This window comes from Urocampus carinirostris, chromosome 18 (genome assembly GCF_059441175.1).
Source record: "Urocampus carinirostris isolate Australia breed hairy pipefish chromosome 18, RoL_Ucar_1.0, whole genome shotgun sequence".
In the NCBI taxonomy this organism is placed as follows: Eukaryota; Metazoa; Chordata; class Actinopteri; order Syngnathiformes; family Syngnathidae; genus Urocampus; species Urocampus carinirostris.
Window position 1 is genome coordinate 5792560 of NC_142366.1, and position 20055 is coordinate 5812614.

At 41.4% G+C, this 20055-nt stretch overlaps 1 protein-coding gene across 4 annotated transcripts in view; it reads left to right on the top strand.

The window, feature by feature from the left end:
- Positions 1–20055, top strand: part of LOC148348201 (uncharacterized) — a 67849-nt gene that overhangs the window by 4242 nt on the left and 43552 nt on the right. For 3 of the 4 annotated variants that reach the window (XR_015847746.1, XM_088322818.1, XM_088322820.1), the window contains exons 2-32: positions 338–617; positions 2255–2326; positions 8452–8553; positions 8622–8732; positions 8798–8902; positions 8969–9079; positions 9150–9260; positions 10566–10679; positions 10936–11046; positions 11152–11262; positions 11326–11436; positions 11500–11610; positions 12074–12184; positions 12257–12367; positions 12441–12551; positions 13091–13198; positions 13265–13486; positions 13803–13913; positions 14271–14381; positions 14442–14552; positions 15534–15644; positions 15706–15816; positions 15885–15992; positions 16056–16163; positions 17001–17111; positions 17199–17309; positions 17370–17480; positions 18300–18410; positions 18485–18595; positions 18696–18806; positions 18875–18982. Coding sequence is in view for 3 of the 4 variants with exons in the window: in XM_088322818.1 (XP_088178944.1) it covers positions 384–617; positions 2255–2326; positions 8452–8553; positions 8622–8732; positions 8798–8902; positions 8969–9079; positions 9150–9260; positions 10566–10679; positions 10936–11046; positions 11152–11262; positions 11326–11436; positions 11500–11610; positions 12074–12184; positions 12257–12367; positions 12441–12551; positions 13091–13198; positions 13265–13486; positions 13803–13913; positions 14271–14381; positions 14442–14552; positions 15534–15644; positions 15706–15816; positions 15885–15992; positions 16056–16163; positions 17001–17111; positions 17199–17309; positions 17370–17480; positions 18300–18410; positions 18485–18595; positions 18696–18806; positions 18875–18982 (3612 nt within the window). In the remaining variant the exon portion in view is untranslated. Of the gene's footprint in view, positions 1–337; positions 618–2254; positions 2327–8451; positions 8554–8621; positions 8733–8797; positions 8903–8968; positions 9080–9149; positions 9292–10565; positions 10680–10935; positions 11047–11151; positions 11263–11325; positions 11437–11499; positions 11611–12073; positions 12185–12256; positions 12368–12440; positions 12552–13090; positions 13199–13264; positions 13487–13802; positions 13914–14270; positions 14382–14441; positions 14553–15533; positions 15645–15705; positions 15817–15884; positions 15993–16055; positions 16164–17000; positions 17112–17198; positions 17310–17369; positions 17481–18299; positions 18411–18484; positions 18596–18695; positions 18807–18874; positions 18983–20055 lie in introns of those variants that run through there. The other variant, XM_088322819.1, reaches the window with a different exon arrangement.

Below are 20055 nucleotides of genomic sequence, written 5' to 3' on the forward strand. Positions count from 1 at the left end.
ACATTTTATATCGAAGCGCCTTTCAGGACACCCAAAGTCTCTGTACACAGAATATTAAAAAAAGTAAAGGTAAAAGGGGGTGGGTGGCATGTGAGGCAGATTATGATTAAAAAAGACTCATCTGTAGGCACCTCTTGCTAACAAGATAACTTACAACTAGCATGTAAATATTGGACTTAAACATGAGTCAACAATGTCCTCTAGACTGGGTATGGAGCAGCCCATGATTTTCTGGGCTGTGTTGATGACTCAGATGTATGTAATAATGTGATCTATTAATGAACTGTGATTGAATTTTCGTTAGATTTGTTTTTACGAATTTATAACTCGACACCAGCGGCACGAGACCCTCTTCCTGGATCAGAATCTCAACATTTTTCTGCATGGATCAAGAAGAGGCCATTCCTGAAGAGGCCCCTTCTTCCACCAAGCCTCTTTTTGTGACAGAACAAACATTGAAAGTGGAGACCAGAGAAGAACAAATATACCAAGAGACCGTGACCACTTTCACCTCTCGTCTCGACCCGAATAGACACTGTGGCTCAGCTGAGCAAGACCAAAACCAGGACCAGAACGAGGATGTCAAGGCGGAACGGGAAGGAGATGGGGAAGCAAAAGTGAGTTAAGGCGCTGATGAAGTGTATGTTTTTTTTGTGGCTCTTTATTTGGGCATAGCGCAAAAAAACATCAATCATCAATTTACAAAAGGAAACAAACTTCTTGCACCAAAAAAACAGCTGTACTATACAATAACACGTTACTCCAACATGTGCCCAAAGGGAGTACGCTGAAGCCCAAGCTTTTAAGTGCCTACCGCTAGTCCATTTTTTAAATCAATGCAGAAAAAACATATTACCTTTACTCCACAAAGAAAACGTTAAAGACAAATCATTTACATTTCAAACCTATTATAGTGTCGCCAGTGACTCCTATAACATACAAAGAAACTCTTAAAATATTAATAATGTTTAGTATAATTATCTAAAATACAAAGCTTCTGTCAAGCTGCTTGTTTTGCTCGTGCAAGTATGTGACTCTCTTGGACGCGCTTCAATGAATTCTTCTTTTTTCATCTTTTTGGGGTTTAGGTTGCCATTTGGACTGTAGGTGAAACAGTCCTTTTCTCACTTTCACTATTTTATAACACACGTGAAATCGCTCTCCTCCCTCCGCCTCCTTTCCTCCAGCGTAATGCGCTCGGTGGCCGAACACCGATTATAATAGTAAGATAAAACCACGAAGGCCCGGTGAAAAGAAATATATGAAGGCTCTTTGAAATCAATCGGGCATTGTTCACACATACTTAATATCGAAAAAAAATACATTTTCAACTTTTTAAGAACACCTCAAACTACGCACCCTACCTTTAAGGTCATAATCTAAATTTATTCAGGAATTAATACCTTTTGGGGAGGCCCGTTGGTTTAAAAATATTGTGCGAGAAATATGGACCATGAAGTTGTGGATTCCCCTGAGATGGTGTCTGCTTTAGAATAGAATAGAATAGAATAGAATAGAATAGAATAGAATAGAATAGAATAGAATAGAATAGAATAGAATAGAATAGAATAGAATAGAGGGCAGCACAGCGGCACAGTGGTTAGCGCGTGCTGCACAGTTCTAAGGTCTCAGGAACCTCCTGTGTGGGTTCAAATCCAGCTACCGGACTTCCTGTGCGGAGTTTGTATGTTCTCCCCGTGCTTGCGTGGGTTTCCTCCGGGCACTTAGGTTTCCTCCCACATTCCAAATACATGCATTTCAGGTGGATTGGCCGGTCCAAATTGTCCCTAGGTGTGAATGAGCGAGCGAGTTATCTGTCCCTGTGTGCCCTGCGATTGGCTGGCAACCAGTTCAGGGTGTCCCCTGCCCACTGCCCGATGATTGCTGGGATGGGCTCCAGCACCCCCGCGACCCTACTGAGGATAAGCGGTGCAGCTAATGAGATGAGATGAGATGAGAATAGAATAGAATAGAATTTGTAGAGAAACAACTGTAGAATATTTGTCAGGAGTTTGTGCTTACTTGCCTTGTATACTGATAATAGTGATTTAAGTTTCACTATACTGTATTTTCAATTTTTAACATGATGGATTTCCTTTATACCCAGCATAATGCACTATCATAATAGCTTTCTTCTGTAATCGAATAACTGTTTATATGTATTTCACCAAATATCTGTGCAATAACTTAAATACGTTGAAATGGCAGAAAGATCCCACTTCAATGATTTTGGCCCTTGTGTGGACCCTTCCAGGTTTCGATTCCAGACCCCCCAGTTCGGCCTGACCCCGCGTTCAACAGGAGATGCAGCCTGCTGGCCAGTGAGGTAAGACCACCCCATCAGTCCCCCGCCTAATAATAAAAAACCTCGAGTCACTTAAAAAAGATGAATTATTATAAAATGGATTTTATTCTTTTATTCATTGTCTCATCATTACCACCCTGAACTTCCATCTACAGCGTTCATAAGCGTAATGTTCTGTACAAGTGCCTCAGTGAATAAGCACTTATTTTCTATAAACTATTGATATATTTCTTTAACACATTTATCCTTTTGCACATCATTTAGCCCTCTGATTACATCACAGTTGTATGATGACAATATAAGCTCTTGGTTCATTTGTTTCTCATTCGCTCACTCACTCACTCGCCCACTCACTCACTCGCTCACTTACTCAATTGTACTAAGTTTTTTCAATATTTTTTAGGATTCATATATGTTAACAGTTTCTTCTTTGAGTCTTTAAATATTTGTTTAAACAACTATCACCCCCAGTATTTATTATAAATAAAATACACATATTAGATCCACTAAATCACATTTTTTGCTTTTGGAAATAATTTATAAAATATTCACCACCTTTTTAAAAAGGTAAATCTGTCACGACCAGAACGGAATCCAGACCCAAATGCGTAATGTTAACCACAAGTTTATTGATAAAAAGAGGAAGGGCGGCGCCCGCGATTCGGTGCTCGCTGGACGCGGAAGGCAAGCCGCTCACGCAATCGGATCGTGATCCGAATACGGAAGTGGATCTTTCGAAGCGGGAGATGGCGGTGTCAAGGACGGAAAAACAGGTCGATAGCCGGGACACTAGAGCAAAAATGTGGTCAGGATCAAAAATGGGTCGTAAATATGGACAGGAGAGCAAACATGGTCGGGATCAAAAACAGGTCGGAGCCGGAGACAAACAGGGAGTTCAGGAATGGACAGGTGGAAAAACGGGAGCAAAAATGGGACAGGAGTCAGAGTCAAAATGCTTGCCTTGTAACAACAGAGGTTCCCTGACAGACTGACAACCAGAGAGTGACAGGACTGGGCTTAAAAAGGGACAGGGAACCAATCAGGTAGCCCGCAGCGGCTGGCGCCGAATGAGCAGGCACAGGTGATGCTAATCAGTAATCATGACAAAATCATTCTTTTTCAACAAAATAAATCTTTGCTTAGCCTTTTATGTTACCTTACTCTATGTAAATAGACCTTTTTTTATAGTTATTTTATTGGGCACATTTTTTTTTTCTAAATCTTTTATTTGTCATCAGACTAAATATTTTTTAATATAAATAAGCCACATAATAAGCCTTGCGTAGAAACATTTTATAAAATATAAAATATTTGGCACAATTTTAAATAAAATAATTTGAAAATGTTTTTATTCCATTTTTTTTCATTTTGAATTTGTGATATACATATTTTTTTTAACAAACTTTTTATGAACAAGCCGAATAAGCCTTATTCATAAATATTCTGAAAAACTTTGGCCAAATTTTTAAATAAACAACATTTCTAAGTAAATTACGTTTTTTATTTTTTAATTATTTATTTTCGATAGTATTATATGTATTTAGGTTATTTTAGCCCATATAGCATCTTAGAGGGTCAAACTAATGCTGTGAACATACAGAATATTATTATCATTATTATTATTATTAATATTATTATTATTATTATTATTATTATTATCATTCTCAACACAAATTAGGAGAGCCGTTACAAATTAATTTTACCATTTAACATTCTCAGCGCAAAAAAATTAAAAGTTATACAAATTTAAAAAATAGTTATGTATCTTTGAAATATTGCAAAAAATAAAGACATGATGTTTATTTATTAATTGAATTAATAATTATATATTTAATTAAGTAACTGTGAAACTATATATTGCAACTCACTTGGGTTTTTTTGTTTCATTGCATTAATGTTATGATGCAGTATGTTTCTTTGCACTATTGTTACAACATGGACCAGTCTAAAAGCACTACGTTGTAAATATTTGATCTTATTTCTTTCTCTATAAAGTCTTTACTACTTGTTTTACCCTGGAGTGCCATGTCAAATCTCGTTTCATACAATGGTTCACCACGTTGTTATTGATGACAATAATGACAATTCAATTCAATGTTTATCATAGCCATAAATCATGTGTACATATTTGACATCAGTATATTAATATACACGTTGCATGCGGTGGCCCCCCAAAAAATCCAGAAAATTCAAATGATCCTAAAATCTTCATCTTGGGGCATCACATGAGGCAGAGCTTGCCTTGTCATTGGCAACCATTTCTCTAAAGGTCCCGGCAAAAGCATCCCGAGGAGCACACGCTTTGCGATGCCGACGCTTTTTCCAATGCTTTTCCGATGCTTTTGCAAAGATGTGGGCGACGCTGACTCATGGGTCGCTTGCTCAAATCCGCTGTGCTCGGGTGTGAGTCATTGGGCCGCCGGCTGGCAAGCGGTAGCTAAATTTAAGCTCGCTCAACCCTACCAAAGTTCTCCAAATTCAGGGCTGAGGCCTGCTTCGAGTGAGTAGAGCTCTGCTGTTGCCATGGTGATGTTAAGCTTTACAAAGCTCAAAGGAGAAATTATTACATTGGTGGCCTGATAATAAAAAAAGTTAACTTAGCGGATAGCCTGCTCACACTTTACACCCGCTCTCGAATTCTTTGAATTTTAAGCACCGGTATGTATGATGCAGTGACCTTTAGTGGTGTTAAATACTTCATTCATTTAAATAAAACACTGTTGATTCTAATAAACAAAAGAAGATGGACTAGCTAATCAACATGATTTGGCTTTTCAAATTTGTAATACTACACAAATTAAAGGAGCTGACATGTTTGGCGGCCATTTGATGACTTCGGAAGCTCGAATGATGATTTTGCCAATTTTGCTTGTCCTGGGGGTGCGTTTAGCCCTTACGATCCGCAGCTTAGCCCGAGTCCCATCATTCATTTCCACTTTTCTACTGTTTCCTTATTTCGTTGCTCATGTTAGCCACTTGGCTGCAGGCTATGGCTCGCCGCTGGCCGACATTGTGATTGTTAGCTGCTGCTGCTTCGTCATCAGTGTCCCTCACCTTCCACAGTTCCACCCATCTGGTCACCGAGTCCTGGAATTCAAGCATCTTGTGCTTTTTCCCCCTGTTTTATTCCCTAACAACTTATATTAATAAATTGACTGGAGGCTATGACTCACTGCTAGACACAATTTTTATGTTTAGCTGCTTGCTCTGTACTTTAGTGTCCCTCACCTTCCACAACTGAGCCCTGCAAGTTTTCTACTGTTTGCTTCTTTAGCCACTTATATGAGCCACTTGGCTCACCACTAGCTGCCATTGGGATATTTACCTGCTCTGAGTAAATAAAGCTTGCTTGGTCCTTGTAGTGTCACTTAACTTCCACAGAGGGCCGCTAACATTAGCTACATACAACAGCTCTAACCATCTACAGCTATTAGCTCTTTTCAAGTCATGTTTATCTGTATAGCCCTTAATCACAGTGTCTCAAAGGGCTGCACAGACCGCAGATTACTGCAAACCACAGACTATTATTACACCATCCCCTGATCTAAAACCTACATGAGGGCAAGGAAAAACTCAAAAACCTCAACATGAGGAAAATGAAGAAACCTTGAGAAGGGATCACACATGAGGTAATCCCCCTTCCAGGATGACCAGGCTGCAATGGATGTTGCAATCATAAATAATACACAGATATTATCAACATAAAATTTAGGTTATTCATATGCTATAGAATCGAACTGTGTTTTAAGCTTAGATTTAAACAGTTTCATTGAGGTTGCAGATAAGGTGAAATTAAATCTGAAAGATATGAGGGAGCAAGTCTATGCATGATTTTGTATACTAACAACAGAACATTAAAATCACATCTTAAGCTAACAGGGAGCCAATGCAGGTTAGCTAAAATCGGGGTAATGTGATCAAACTTTCTTGTCCTATTTAAAAACCACGCTTCAGCATTCTGTACCAGCTGAAGGCTCTTGATTTTGGACTTCGGGAGGTCGGAGAGTAGTGCATTACAGTAATCGAGACGGGAGGTAACAAACGCATTAATTATAATCTCTGCATCCGACTGAGACAGCATAGGGCGGATTTTAGCAATGTTGTGAAGATGGAAAAAAAGCTGTTCTAGTAATAGTCTTAACGTGTGTTTGAAAGGACAGATCAGGGTCATGCCCAATTTCGTTGTCACAATATGTTAACCCATTTTGTAACAATGACAATAAAGGTATATTCTATTCTATTCTATTCTATATGACACCAAATATTTGAATGAGTCACTCTGAGTGATATTACATTTGTCAATGTTCAGAGCAGTTTTTGAGAACAAGTCAAAGTGGACCAATAACAAACATTCTTTTTAGAGGTTAGGCACAAGTAGTTGAGTGACATCCATTCTTTTTATCTCAGTGAGGCTGGCCTCCAAATTTCCACACATTAGTGTGGCAGATACCTCCGGATGATATATTTCAGTGTCATATGCGTGGCAATAGAAACTGATAACTTATTACATTATTATTATTATATTACTTGCGAATAATATCACCTAATGGGAGCATGTAAATGCTGAAAAGAAGGGGGGCAAGTACTGAACCTTGTGGAACACCACAGGTAACACTTAAGGGCTCAGATGTAATTTACCATATTTAACACAGTGCGTCCTAACTGAGAGGTAGGATCTGAACCATAAGAGGATGGTTCCAAAGAGACCAATCCATTTTTCCAACCGGTCTAGGAAGATATTATGGTCCACAGTGTCAAAGGCAGCACTAAGGTCCAGTAGCAGCAAGAGTGATGAAGCGTCAGCGTCCATTGCCAATAGAAGATCATTGGTTACCTTGATCAAGGCTGTCTCAGGAGATTGCTTAGCCCTGAATCCTGATGGCATAGATTCAAAACGATTGTTCTCGGATATAAAATCATTAAGCTGCCGTGCTACAACTTTTTCAAGTACTTTAGAAAAAACGGTAGGGTTGACACAGGTCTATAATTACATGAGCTTTCTGGATCAAGGTTGGGTCATTTCAGTGTAGGCTTAATAACAGCGGACTTAAGAGCTGCTGGAACAACACCTGAGGAAAGTAATATGTTTATAATATTTAGAACTGAAGGTCCAAGGACCCCAAAAAGACCTTTCATCACCCAACCCGGAAGCGGGTCAAACAGGCAAGTAGTCACTTTGGCTGTATTTACCACCTGTTTAAGACAAGTCAAGTGACAGATAACTAAAATGGGAAAAAAACCCTGGAGAGCCACCATGCCGCGTATCTATAATTTTCAGACCTTTGATAAGTGACGTATATACATGGTCTTTAGAAATCTCTTCCCGTATGTGTTGAATCTTCTCATTAAAGAAGACCATAAAGTCATGGGCTGAATGGGTAGAACTATGTGGAATAATCTTTTGCCTCATTAGTGATGCAACAGTGTTGACAAGTATTTTCAGGTTTTTCTTTTGTGCCGCAATCACATGTGAAAAATAGGCTGATTTTGCAGTGGCAAGGGCTGCTTTATACTTTAACAAGCTGTCACACCAGGTTTGACGGAAAACCTCAAGCTTGGTACCGCGCCATTTTCTTTCAAATTTCCTGCAGTCTTGTTTAAGCGATCTAGTTTCATCAGTAAACCAAGGCGTGCGTCTTTTAGATCGTGATTTAAGCCGTAGGGGCGCCACAGAATCCAGGACACTTTCCAGGGTAGCATTAAACTCATTTATGAGTGAGTCAATAGAGATTTATATAAAGGAAATGACGCAACTACTCCTGAAAGAACATCAGAGAGCTCGGAAACTATGCCAGTGCAAATATTGCAGCCACTAAGTACTTTAGTTTCTTTAATACAACATTTAGCCAACACCTCAAATGTAACTAAATAATGATCAGAAATAACAGTAGTACAAGATAACACCATTACATTTGAAGTTGAAACTCCTCAAGTCAGAACCAAGTCTAGTGTGTTTTCATCTTTATGAGTCGGCAAATCAATCAGTTGATTTAAAACAAATCTATCAATTAAAGACCGAAACGCAACAGTAAGTGAACTGAGTGTATGAATGTTAAAGTCCCCCATTATTATCATTTTCAGATGCTTTGGGTGTATTCAGCTCGCTCATTTGGAAAAATAATTTCTTTTTGGCTTCATGTCTCTAGGTGAAGTACAAGGAGGACTTTGAGAAGATGAAGTGTCAGAGTCTCTTCGTCCCAGCAGCAGAGCTCATTCACGCCAAGAACATCAGCGCCGTCATGTCAGAGGTGTGACCTTTATTTTGTGGTCTGAATAACCTGTCAAACTCACGTCCCCCCATTGTCTTGATTTCCAGTCCAAATACAAGCAGGAAGGGAGGAACGAGGCCTCTTTGTCCCTCTACTCGCTGCTCCCAGAAACTATGGAGATACAGCGAGCCAGGGAAATCACCCAACTGCAGAGCAAGGTTTTTAGTACTGGAACATCAAAGAGAAAAGGAACTGCATCGAGAACTCTTTTTTTACTATGTAGGTTAAGTACAAAGAAAACATGAAGACGTCCTCCTCACTCTATTCACTCATGCCTGAAACCAATGACACTCAGTTTGTGAAAGAACTCACTGATATGCTAAGCCAGGTAAAAAGGACGGATGAATGGATAGATGACGAGACAGACAATATCTTCCCGGCCTTTTTCCTCCAGAACAAGTATAAGGAGGAAGGCAAAAAAGATCTGAGTAGCACTCTCTACTCTCAGCTCCCAGAGACCAACGAAATGCACCTGGCCAAGAGCATCCACCAATTCCAGAGTGAAGTGCGAACTTTCCTCTAACAAGCCACATACATCCAACCAGATCTTGACCTTATCTCGTTCTCGTCCCCAGAAAAAGTACAAAGAAGACGGAAAGAGAAAGGCCTCTATCTCACTCTACTCCCGACTGACCGACACGCCCGAGATCCAACACGCGCTGGAGATGTCGCAGCTTCAGAGTGATGTGGGTCACCTCAGCAGACCTCAAACGTCGTGTAAAAAATTGTCCGTGTAAAAAGTAAAAGTTTGGGCACCCATGATCATTTTCAAGAATTTTTTCTCCTTTTTGAATTTCCTTTGAAGAGTGTCAATGTGCGAGCTTCAAAACAACAAATGACCTGAAAACAAAGCTTGTGCAACATCAAAGGATTTAAAAAGCTAACTAGGAGAGTTCAGTTGTCAGTTTCCAATGTGAGAACATAGTAATGAAATGGAAGCTCACAAGCCAAGTTCTAGTTAAGGCAGGCCAGAAAAAATCTTTGATAAGCAGCGGCGAAATAGACCAGCTCCAAGACCTACACCAGGTACTGGCAATCTTGTTAAAGCTGAAAGTTGCAACGTTTCCAGTCAGTATCAACAAATACTTATGTAAAGTGTTCTACAATCAGGGACAAAGTTGCACTGGAGCTGGATTCCTCAACAAGAAAGCCTTTTAAAATGCTCCAATTTTTCAAAGGCATTTATACAGGGAAAATAGTAAAATGTTCTGGAATGGCCATTTCTGTTTCCAAACATTAATATTATTGAAAATCTGTGGAGTGATTTAAAGGGGGCTGCACATGCAAGGAAACTATCAAACCGGACTGATCTGGAAATGTTTTGTAAAGGAGAATGGTCAAAAATACCATTAAACAGAATCCAGACCCTCATTTGAAGCTTTAGGAAGTATCCCTCCCCTGAAACATAAATTTAAACAGTCTTTGTTTTTAGGTAATTTGACAGTTGTTTTGAGACTTCCATATGGCCACTCTCCAGAGTAGACGCAAAGATAACAACTTGTAACCGGCCCTCCTAAATACCCTTTCTCGTGATTGGCTAGGTAGGTCAAGGGTCAATAAACTTAGCAAACAAATTTTATTTTCCAATAATTAGGGGTACCCCGCAGCACGGCGGCGCAGTGGTGAGCGCGTGTGCGGCACAGTTCTGAGGTCATGAGATCGAGCCTTCCTGTGTGGAGTTTGCATGTTCTCCCTGTGTTTGCGAGGGTTTCCTCCGGACACTCCGGTTTCCTCCCATATTCTAAAAACATACTTGTCAGGTTAATTGTCCCTAAATTGTCCCTAAGTGTTAATGAGCGAGTAAAATGTCTGTCTCTGTGTGCCCTGCGAATGGCTGCCAACCGAAGACAGCTGGGTTGGGCTCCAGCACCCATGCAACCCTACTGAGGATAAGCGGTGCAGATAATGGATGGATGGATAGGGGTGCCCCAACTTTTCCATATGATTGTAAAAACCAATGTGTGATGTTGTCACGGTTTTGCTTTTCCCAGGCCAATTATAGACCAAAAGCGTCTGTGAAAGGGGCGCCGTCTTCACTCTACTCTCAGCTCACAGACACAAAGGAGATCCAGTTTGCCAGGGAGATGACTGGACTGCACAGCAAGGTGCCACAAACTGCTACCACATTTTAGGATTGAGGCTCTAGTTTAAGGCTGCCATGGCTAATTTATTTTTCACCCATTGATTGATTAGGTCCAGTTTCACTTTCACTTAAATTTTTGGTTCCAACTGCAAGTTGAGTTTCTAGTTTGGTTTCAGTTCCTGTTTAGATTTAATAATGAGGAAACCTTAAAGTCAAGTGGTCCAGAACTGTTCTTGTACCTCCACCAAATTCTTGATATTGTCTTTGTCCTCCATTAGCTCAAGTACCAGGAGGACGGAAGAAAGAGCATGACTCAGTCGTCATACTCTCAGATGCCACAAACCCTGCAGACGGAGTTGGCAAAGAATGTCGCTGAGATACAGAATGAGGTAAAACCTTGAACTGTCCTCTGGTTGACCATACCAAGGTTTCCAATGGTTCAGTCCAATCTGTCTTCGTTTTTATTCAAAACGTTGACCTCATTTTGCCACCAGCGACTCTACAAGAAAGCAGGCCAGAAGGGAAGCAACATTTCCTTGTACTCTCTTCTACCGCAGACTTTGGAGACTCTCCATGCCAAGGCGGCTTCTGAGCTTGCCAGTGAGGTAAAAGAAAAGTGAAAGTCCATTTAGGAACTAAAATAACAGATAATTGTGCTTGTCATGCAGGTAAAGTACAAAGAGGATGGCAAGAAGGAGATGAGCAGCAACTTGTACTCACTGTTGCCTGACACCATCCACACCGAACATGCCAAAGAAGTTTCGCACCTGCAGAGTCAGGTACTTACACCGTTTTGCCCCAACCCTCGACTGGTATCACATCATGCCAGTGTCGGCCCCCAGGTGAAGTACAAAGAAGCTTCGCAGCACAAGAACCACAACACTCTGTACCATCACATGTCTGAGACTGAAGACACCAGACTGGCCAAAGAACATTCCCAGTTGCAGAGTCAGGTAATATAACACGATACACCAAATGAAACCATTAGTACCCCTTCCCTCTTAGTGGATTGTCCTCTCCCCCTGGTCTTGCCGACCCTTCCGCCGTCTCCTCCTCCTTTTACCTTTCCCTACATAACTGGGTAACTAATCGCTAAATCCTGGCCTGAGTCTGGGATTCTGGGAGGCAAGTGGGCCTGGGCAGGGGCGTGGCGGCCCTCGTTGCTCCTGCAGGTTGGAGGAGGGTTGTTCGGCTCCTGTGTGGGGAAGTGGACTTGCCAGTGCAGGAGGCACTCTCCCTTGGTATGAGCAACCTGAGCTTGTTGTGCGAGGTTTTCCTGCTCCCCCTATGCTCTGCACGTATAATTTGTAAACAGTCACACATAGGGAACTACACACACCGCTGGGGGAATGTAAGTGTACCCGCCCTAATTTTGAATCACTACCCTCTTGGACACTAACCTTGTGTTACTTGTAGGTGAAGTACAAGGAAAAAAGCAAGAAAGACATGAGCATGAGTCTCTACTCCACGTTAGCAAACACATTGGACATGCAACATGCTAAAGATGCCGCTGAGCTGCTTAGTGAGGTAAGCACACCAACCCCTTATTTTTGTGTTTGTAACATGTCTTAAAGTGTGTTTCTGTCTTTTTCTGATTAGAATAAATACAAAGAGGACGCAAAGAGGAACATGTGCAAAAGCTTTTTCTCCAGACTGAGCGACACGTCAGAAATACAGCTGGCTAAAGAGATGAAGGATGTCCTGAGTGAGGTGAAGCACGGCAGGAGAAATTTTATTTTAGCTGTCAAGTGTTTTTGAACATCACTTTTTGTCTCTGTCGCAGAGGAAGTACAAAAAGAGTGGCAGACAGGAGCTCTCGCAGAACCTCTACTCTCGATTGGCTGAGACGGCTGAGACTCAATTTGCTAAAAGCCTTCATGACCTGCAGAGTGAGGTGAGATAACTCCCAAAGTTCTTCAAAACACTCCTTGATGATGAGATAAAAATGGAGGACATTACTTAACACATTAGGTAACACTTAGCTATCTTTTGTTGAAGAAGGTAAATCTAGATCAGGCCAATGATAGCTTTCCGCACAGAAATAGACTATGCTAATTCTTAAAATATGAGAAAACAACAATAACAATTCAACGGTGGACTCTTTTGCAGAGGGGCGGGAACTGAGGCAGGCATGCTAAAAAAGCTAATATTTAGTAACAAAAACAGGTCTAAAGTAACAAACCAACAAAAACAAACAAGTGGTCTCTGAACACCAACAAAGTGTCCAAATAAGAACCAAGAAACAAACCTGATGTGACCACAACAATGAAAATGACCCAATACTATGGTGTCAGTCAATATAAGGAGCTGAAATTATGAGGTACATGTGTGAACTCGGATTATGTGCAGGTGGGCACTCTCCTGACACTAACTTTCTGTGCAGACATAGCTATCAATGGCAACAAATGCATTTATATGAACGATTCCTGGCAGGTAAAATACAAGCAAGTGATGAAGGACATGTCCAAGTCACTTTATTCCGCCCTGCCCGTCACGCTAGAAACGGTGCACGCTAAAGAGGCGTCGGATCTGCAGAGTGAGGTGAGCTTAACCCACGCTCGTCCAGTCCACAGTCTGTCTGGCTTTACATCCTCTCCCTATTCCCAGCGTAAATACACAGAAGGTCAGAAAAAACAACTCAAGTACACTTTGTTCCACCTGCTGCCTGAAACGCTGGACACAGCACATGCCAAAGAGGTTTCGGACCTTCAGAGTCAGGTGAAGTACGGACTGGACGGAAGGAAGGAGATGAGCGTCAACCTGCTTTCTCTGGCACCGGACGATGTCCACACGCAACACGCCAAGGAGATCTCGCAAATTCAGAGTCAGGTACTGAGACATATATGACTCAATTAGAAAGGTAAGGGATGAGAGTCAGGTGTGGAGAGATTGGACACAGGAGAGCTCAGTTCTGCCCCCCTTCCCGTTTGGTGCACTCAGGGGTAATGTGGCATGACATATACTGACAGAAATAAACACGGTGGATAGAAATGAGAAAGAGCTGAATGAAAGTTGGCAGGAATGTTCTTTCAGAAGCTTGAATGTGGGATTTTCTCATCTGGGTCATAACTCTAGTTGCTATGGAAACCAAACTGAGAAGTTTTACGTGTGGGTGGTTCAGTATTTGTGCTTGTGCGTGTTGCAGGTCAAGTACAAAGCAGGCATGCAGGAAGGGCTGCAAAGCAGCTTCTACCATCAGCTGCCGGAGACCTGGGAGACTCAGTTTGCCAAGCGAGTGTCCCAACTGCAGAGCGAGGTGCCGCGACTGTCCTCTACATAAAATGAAGCCCCTTATTTTCATTTCAACACTGATCTTTAACAACATTAAACCACAACACAGAGGCTAAGTACTACTGTTGTCAAATTAAGCTCCCCAATTTAATTCCAACTCAGTTTTTTTTAAACAAAATGCTTCCAGATGGAGGCAAATCTCTACTTTTGTCAAAATGAAATTATTCAATTCATACACAGTTCTTTTCTAACAAAATGTCACAAGATAATGGCAAAGTACTACTTTTGTCAAAATAATACCACTTAACTGTTATGTAGTTCTCTATAACAAAATTGTCCATATGCTGAAAAAAAAACTTTTTTTTTTTTTACGATTACTCAGAACAAGTACAAGTCTGCGGGCAAGCAGGAACTACACAGCTCCCTGTACGCAATCTTGCCGGCCACAATGGAGACGCAGCGTGCCAAAAACGCCGCAGATCTGCTCAGTGATGTAAACTTTTCGCCAGGTAGCTTGAGTTGATCATGAGCGTAAGCTTTGATGTATTGCCAGGTCAAGTACAAGGAGAGCGGCAAGAAAGAGATGTCCACCAGCCTCTATGCCACCATGCCTGACACGTCCCAAACTGATTTCTGCAGAGATATGACGGACATGCAGAGCGAGGTTTGTTGCAAACTCAATAGAATAGATTTGTAGCGCAAGCCAGAAATATTCCCCAGACTTGGCAGAGAGCAGCATTTGATTTTCTGGGCTGACTTGAATTACTCTGTAAGGTTGTCCTGTCTGCTGCTGTGTACCTAACTAACCATACCGTGATGTCTGACTTAAAAATTTTGTTTGTGAAATGGTTGGGTGAACTGTTAGAGGTGTAGAGGGAAAAAAACAGAGGGCTCAGCATGCATCCTTGGGCGGTGGTCAGCATCAGGGTGGGAGAAAGAGGCTTATTTTCACAGACTCTTGGTGGTGTGAAAGAATGTCTGTGATCCAGTGGAAGATGGTGAAGGAGAGCTCTAGGTGAGAGTTTCCCCACTGGGATCTCCGGGATAATGATTTTTAAAGCCCGGACGCCAAAGTCCTGGAAGAGCATTGTGGTGTAAAGTGAGGAATTGCAAAAGTTGGTTTGATACTCCCCTTATGGAAATTGGACATGCTGGCTGACAAGAAAGAAGAATTGTTGACTCGGCTTAGGTAGGTCATAAAATTCTTCATATACTAGTCATCGTGCAGCTGGGCAACAAATGTATTGTCTCTCAATAGCAAAAAGGCTCTCCAATGTGCTCTCTAGATGTTATCATGCCAGCCCTCTCCTGTGCCATCCAAAAATCTGCCCCAGGTCCTATTTGGAGGAAGCTGGGATCCCTGCTTTTAGTTGCGACATCAGCTATGTCTTCCTTTCACCCCAAACTTCCCATTTGGAGTGATAACTGTCACAAATTAAATCTACTTCATCGGTTAAAATGTACCTCAGGATCCTGATGTAGCTTCAGGTGGCTCTGCGCAGTGTGGAGTGCCGTTTCTTTTGCATCATCAGTGCACAAGTTAGCCCTATTGGCAACTGATAAGATGGTTTGATAATTATGTCAGATTAACACAAATGATCCTATTCCAGTTTGAAGTGGTAAAAGCTCCTGTTATATTCTTTAGATCCGGTACAAGGAGGACGGGAAGAAGAGCCAAACACAGAGTTTCTACTCTCAGTTGGCGCAAACAGCTGAGACTCAGTTTGCTAAAAGTGTTACTGAGCTGCAGAGCGAGGTCAGACGTTTAGAATGATGGATGTCTTGGCACTGTGACGCGCAATCGTTGCTCCTTGCAGGTAAAGTACAAGGAGGTCGCCCAAAAGGAGATGTCTTCTTCGTTGTTCTCCAGCCTGCCTCAGACACTCCACACTGAGAGGGCCAAGGTACTCACGGAGCTCCAGAGTCAGGTGATTGTAATGCAACTCCTACTCTGGACAAGGAGTTAGATGTTAAAACCTTTTCATGATCCACCCAGGTGAAATACAAGGAATGCAACAAGGATGTGTCCTCTCCCCTCTATCATCTTCTCCCAGAGACTCCAGAGACGCAATTTGCCAAACACGCATCAGAGATCCAAAGCGAGGTATGGTCTCTTTTGTCTTCTCGCTGATTTTCTAAATGTTTGTGACGTTTAGCTGCTTCTCAGGTCAATTACAAGCGAGACAAAGAAGACATGTCCACTTCCTTGTACTCACTGATGCCGCAAACGCCAGAAATTCAGTTCGCCAAAGACATAGCTGACATGAATAGCCAGGTGAGGAACATTTACAGAATCCATTCTGAGGTGGGAATCATAAGATGAAATTGCTGTATAGTGGGGGATAGAAACCATGTTAATTAGCTAATGCATTTCGAAATATCCGGCACACCTGGCAATCGCACTAAAATAACAAAATAGTTCATAGTAAGTTCTACCTATGTGTAATATGTGTGCATATTATTAAATGACATTGTAAATATACATGTAAGGGAAAAATGACGTGAGTTGAGCTGGTACAGTGGTGTTAGTGAGTGTATGCAAAGGAAACAGAAGATTAAAGTTAAACAAATTATAAAACTTTTACTTGCAAGGATTGTCATGCCCCCTCTTTTCAAATAATAGTCTAGATTGTCGTTTAATTACAGCCATGCAACATAGAGAGAGTATCGATATGTGTGCCTTCTTTAAAGGTTTTAAAAATTGCAAGCTTCATTTTAATGGATATCATGTTTTTGCTTCTTCTATTGTCATCAATCCAAGTTTTGGAAACCTTAGCAAATAAATATTGTAAAAAAAATACAGAATTGTATCATGACAGAAAGGGATTTTTGGAAGTAATTTTCTGTTGATGTCGTATAGTGGGGAGGCCGAAAATACAGTAAAAACGTCATAAGGTGGGAATGCTGTATCTTGGGGTTTACTGTAGCTTGGTTTAAGCAAAGTCTAATGTCACGGGACTCCAATTCCTCCACTCCTACTATAAGGCGACCCTCAAGGCAACACCAGTAGGTCAAATCCTTCTGTAGATGTCATACAGGGTTAAAATATCAGCCAATAGGAAGCCTGTCTGATAAAATGCCTCATCCGTTCATAAATGCGTGTGTGTTTTAGGCCAAGTACAAGCAAGAGGCCAAGCAGCAAGCCACAGCGTCTTTGTACGCAAACCTGCCAGAAACCCTGGAGATCAAACACGCCAAACAAGCTGGCGCCCTGCGGAGCGAAGTCAGTTTCGCACCTTAATCGTTCAGAAATCCTCGTCGGAATCCTCTGCGGACTTTTCTCGTTGAAACCTCTCTTGTTCTGCTATAGAAAGACTACAAATCCGATGGCAAAAAGCAGATGACTTCATCACTCTACTCTCAGCTTCCCGACACTCTCGAAATGCAGTTTGCCCGGGAGGTTGCGCTGATCCAGAGCGAGGTACCGACTGGTTGTGAATATTTTAAAGGATCCGAAGCGTGATGAGTCTTTTTTCTCCAGAACAAATACAAAGACAGAAGCAGAAAGGCACAAAATTTCAGCTTTTACTCACAGCTCCCAGAAACGAAGGAGATCCAGTTCGTCAAGACTCTGTCAGAGATCCAAAGTGAGGTAATGTAGACCCCGGGGATACGGCAACTCCATCTTACAATGTTTTCACTTTACAGTTTTGAATATGATGTTTTTACAGCATTTTTCACGCCATACAACATCGAAAAAAATAGGATTTTCGCATATACCTGTCTGCTATTATTGCCCTGCGACTGGCTGGCAACCAGTCCAGGGTGTCCCCTGCCCACTGCCCGAAGATAGCTGGGATGGGCTCCAGCGCCCCCGCGACCCTACTGAGGATAAGCGGTACAGATAATGGAAGGATGGATGTCTGCTATTAGTCAAAATCAGGTCAAATGCTGATCTGCTTTCGGTCTAACGCCACACCATCATGCAAATACTGATATGGTGTTGGTTGAGTGACCTCCCACAATAATTTTCTCTACATTCAAAATCTCATGTGCTTCATGAATATTTAGCGCATTAGCAATATAATATTGTTTTTTGGTTCTTTATTTTTTTAGCCATAGAAACGAAAAAATTATAACCATGGAAAAAAAGCTTGAGATGATCAAGAAATAAGAGGAAGGCACACGAATCGCTTTCCTGGCTTAGTTGCATGGCCATAAAAAAATCGAATATCGGGACTATTATTAGAAATAAGGATGTGATTACAGCATGAAAATCTTCTAAGGGCATCACAATCTTAGCAAGTGAAAGTTTAAAAATCAGTTTTAATTTACCCCCCCCTCTGAATCCACTCACTAACTCTACTGTACAGGCTTAAATCACATCGCACCTAATGTATTGTTAATCAAATTACAATAAATTCTACCCGTCAAGTAAGATCGAGCCCACATGTCTTGCTTTTGACTCCAGAACAAGTACAAGGAGGCGGGCCGCAGACAAGCATCAGACTGTCTTTATTCAAAGATGGCCAATGCTATGGAGACTCGGCATGCTCTCGACATGTCTCATCTGCAGAGTGAGGTCAGTATCCTGCATGGGAGTACCACCAGATCAGTCCAGAATTGCTTTAAGCTCTTCTGTTGTTTTTGTTCTAGGTAGCCTACAAGAAAGAGCACAATCAGGACATTAGCAAAACATTCTACCACCAAATGCCTCAAACGACCCACACTAATTCTGCTAAGCAGCTCACAGATTTGTTTAGTCAAGTAAGCAATGGAAATCTGTCAAAATGTCCAAACAAAGACTAATGATCTTTACATTGATGATAAAAATCCTGTAGTAATTGGGAGTCTGTTTGTGCTGCAGGTGAAGTACAAAGAAGATGGGAAGAAAGACATGACCAAGACTTTGTACTCTCTCCTTCCGGAGACGACAGAGACGCAATTTGCCAAGCAAATGTCAGAGTTGCAGAGCCAAGTGAGGACCATGAATGCAATGCTACGCTTCTTGCTTGTTGGTCTCTTAATTTTTCCGTCTTTTCATAGAGCAAATACCAGAAGGACAAAGAAGAATTGTGCAGGCCGCTGTTCTCCGTCCTACCAGAAACGCTGAACACGAGATTCGTAAAAGATATGGCGGACATTCACAGCCAGGTCTGTTGCTTTTGGTTTTCATTATTAGGACGTTCCAGTCTTATCAACACCACCAGACTTGGACAAATTCATATGTGCAGATCTTTCTTTGTTACAGAGGTTTAAGATCAGAGACAATGACTTAATTTAGTCTGATGTACTAGGGCAATACTTGGCTACCTCCCGTCAGTGTTGTCTCAGATAAAAGACTGACCACCGTTCTATTTCAGTTCTATTATCAGTGCAGCAGGATTCTTTGTCTTGTCAAACAATGTCCTAAAGTGTAATATAACCCCAATATAATCTACCCTATTTTCCGCACCATAAGGTTTACCGGATTATAAGGCAAAAATAGTATTTTATCATATATTTTTCATGTATAAGGCGCACCGGTATATAAGAGACTAAGAGCTACAGTGTCTATTTTTGTATGACCGTTGGGCTCTTAACACACTTACGGCATATATTAGTGCAATGATTGATCAGACAATTAGATAGATAGATAGATAGATAGATAGATAGATAGATAGATAGATAGATAGATAGATAGATAGATAGATAGATAGATAGATAGATAGATAGATAGATAGATAGATAGATAGATAGATAGATAGATAGATAGATAGATAGATAGATAGATAGATAGATACTTTATTCATCCCCGCAGGGAAATTCACATTTCCAGCAGCATCCCTTTGCTGAGAACAATACAATAATAAAGCAAAAGGAATACAATATACAAATACCCAATGTGACGTGCTAATAACCACTGTAGCGTGTTGTATAGAGTATATAGTGCTACATAAAATACACTCTGCAATAAAAGTATGGTAATATGCAATGTAGGGTGCAGTTTAATGTGGGCCTTTACTCCGCCGGGTGGAGTTAAAGAGCCTCATAGCATGAGGAAGAAAAGATCTCTTCAGTCTGTCCGTGGTACAAGACAGTGACAGCAGTCTGTCGTTGAAGCTGCTCTTCTGTCTGGATATAATGCTGTGTAGTGGATGTGATGTATTGGCCATGATTGACCGCAGCTTTTTCAGTGCCCGTCTCACAGCTACTGTTGTCAGGCTGTCCAGGTCTGTGCCCACAAC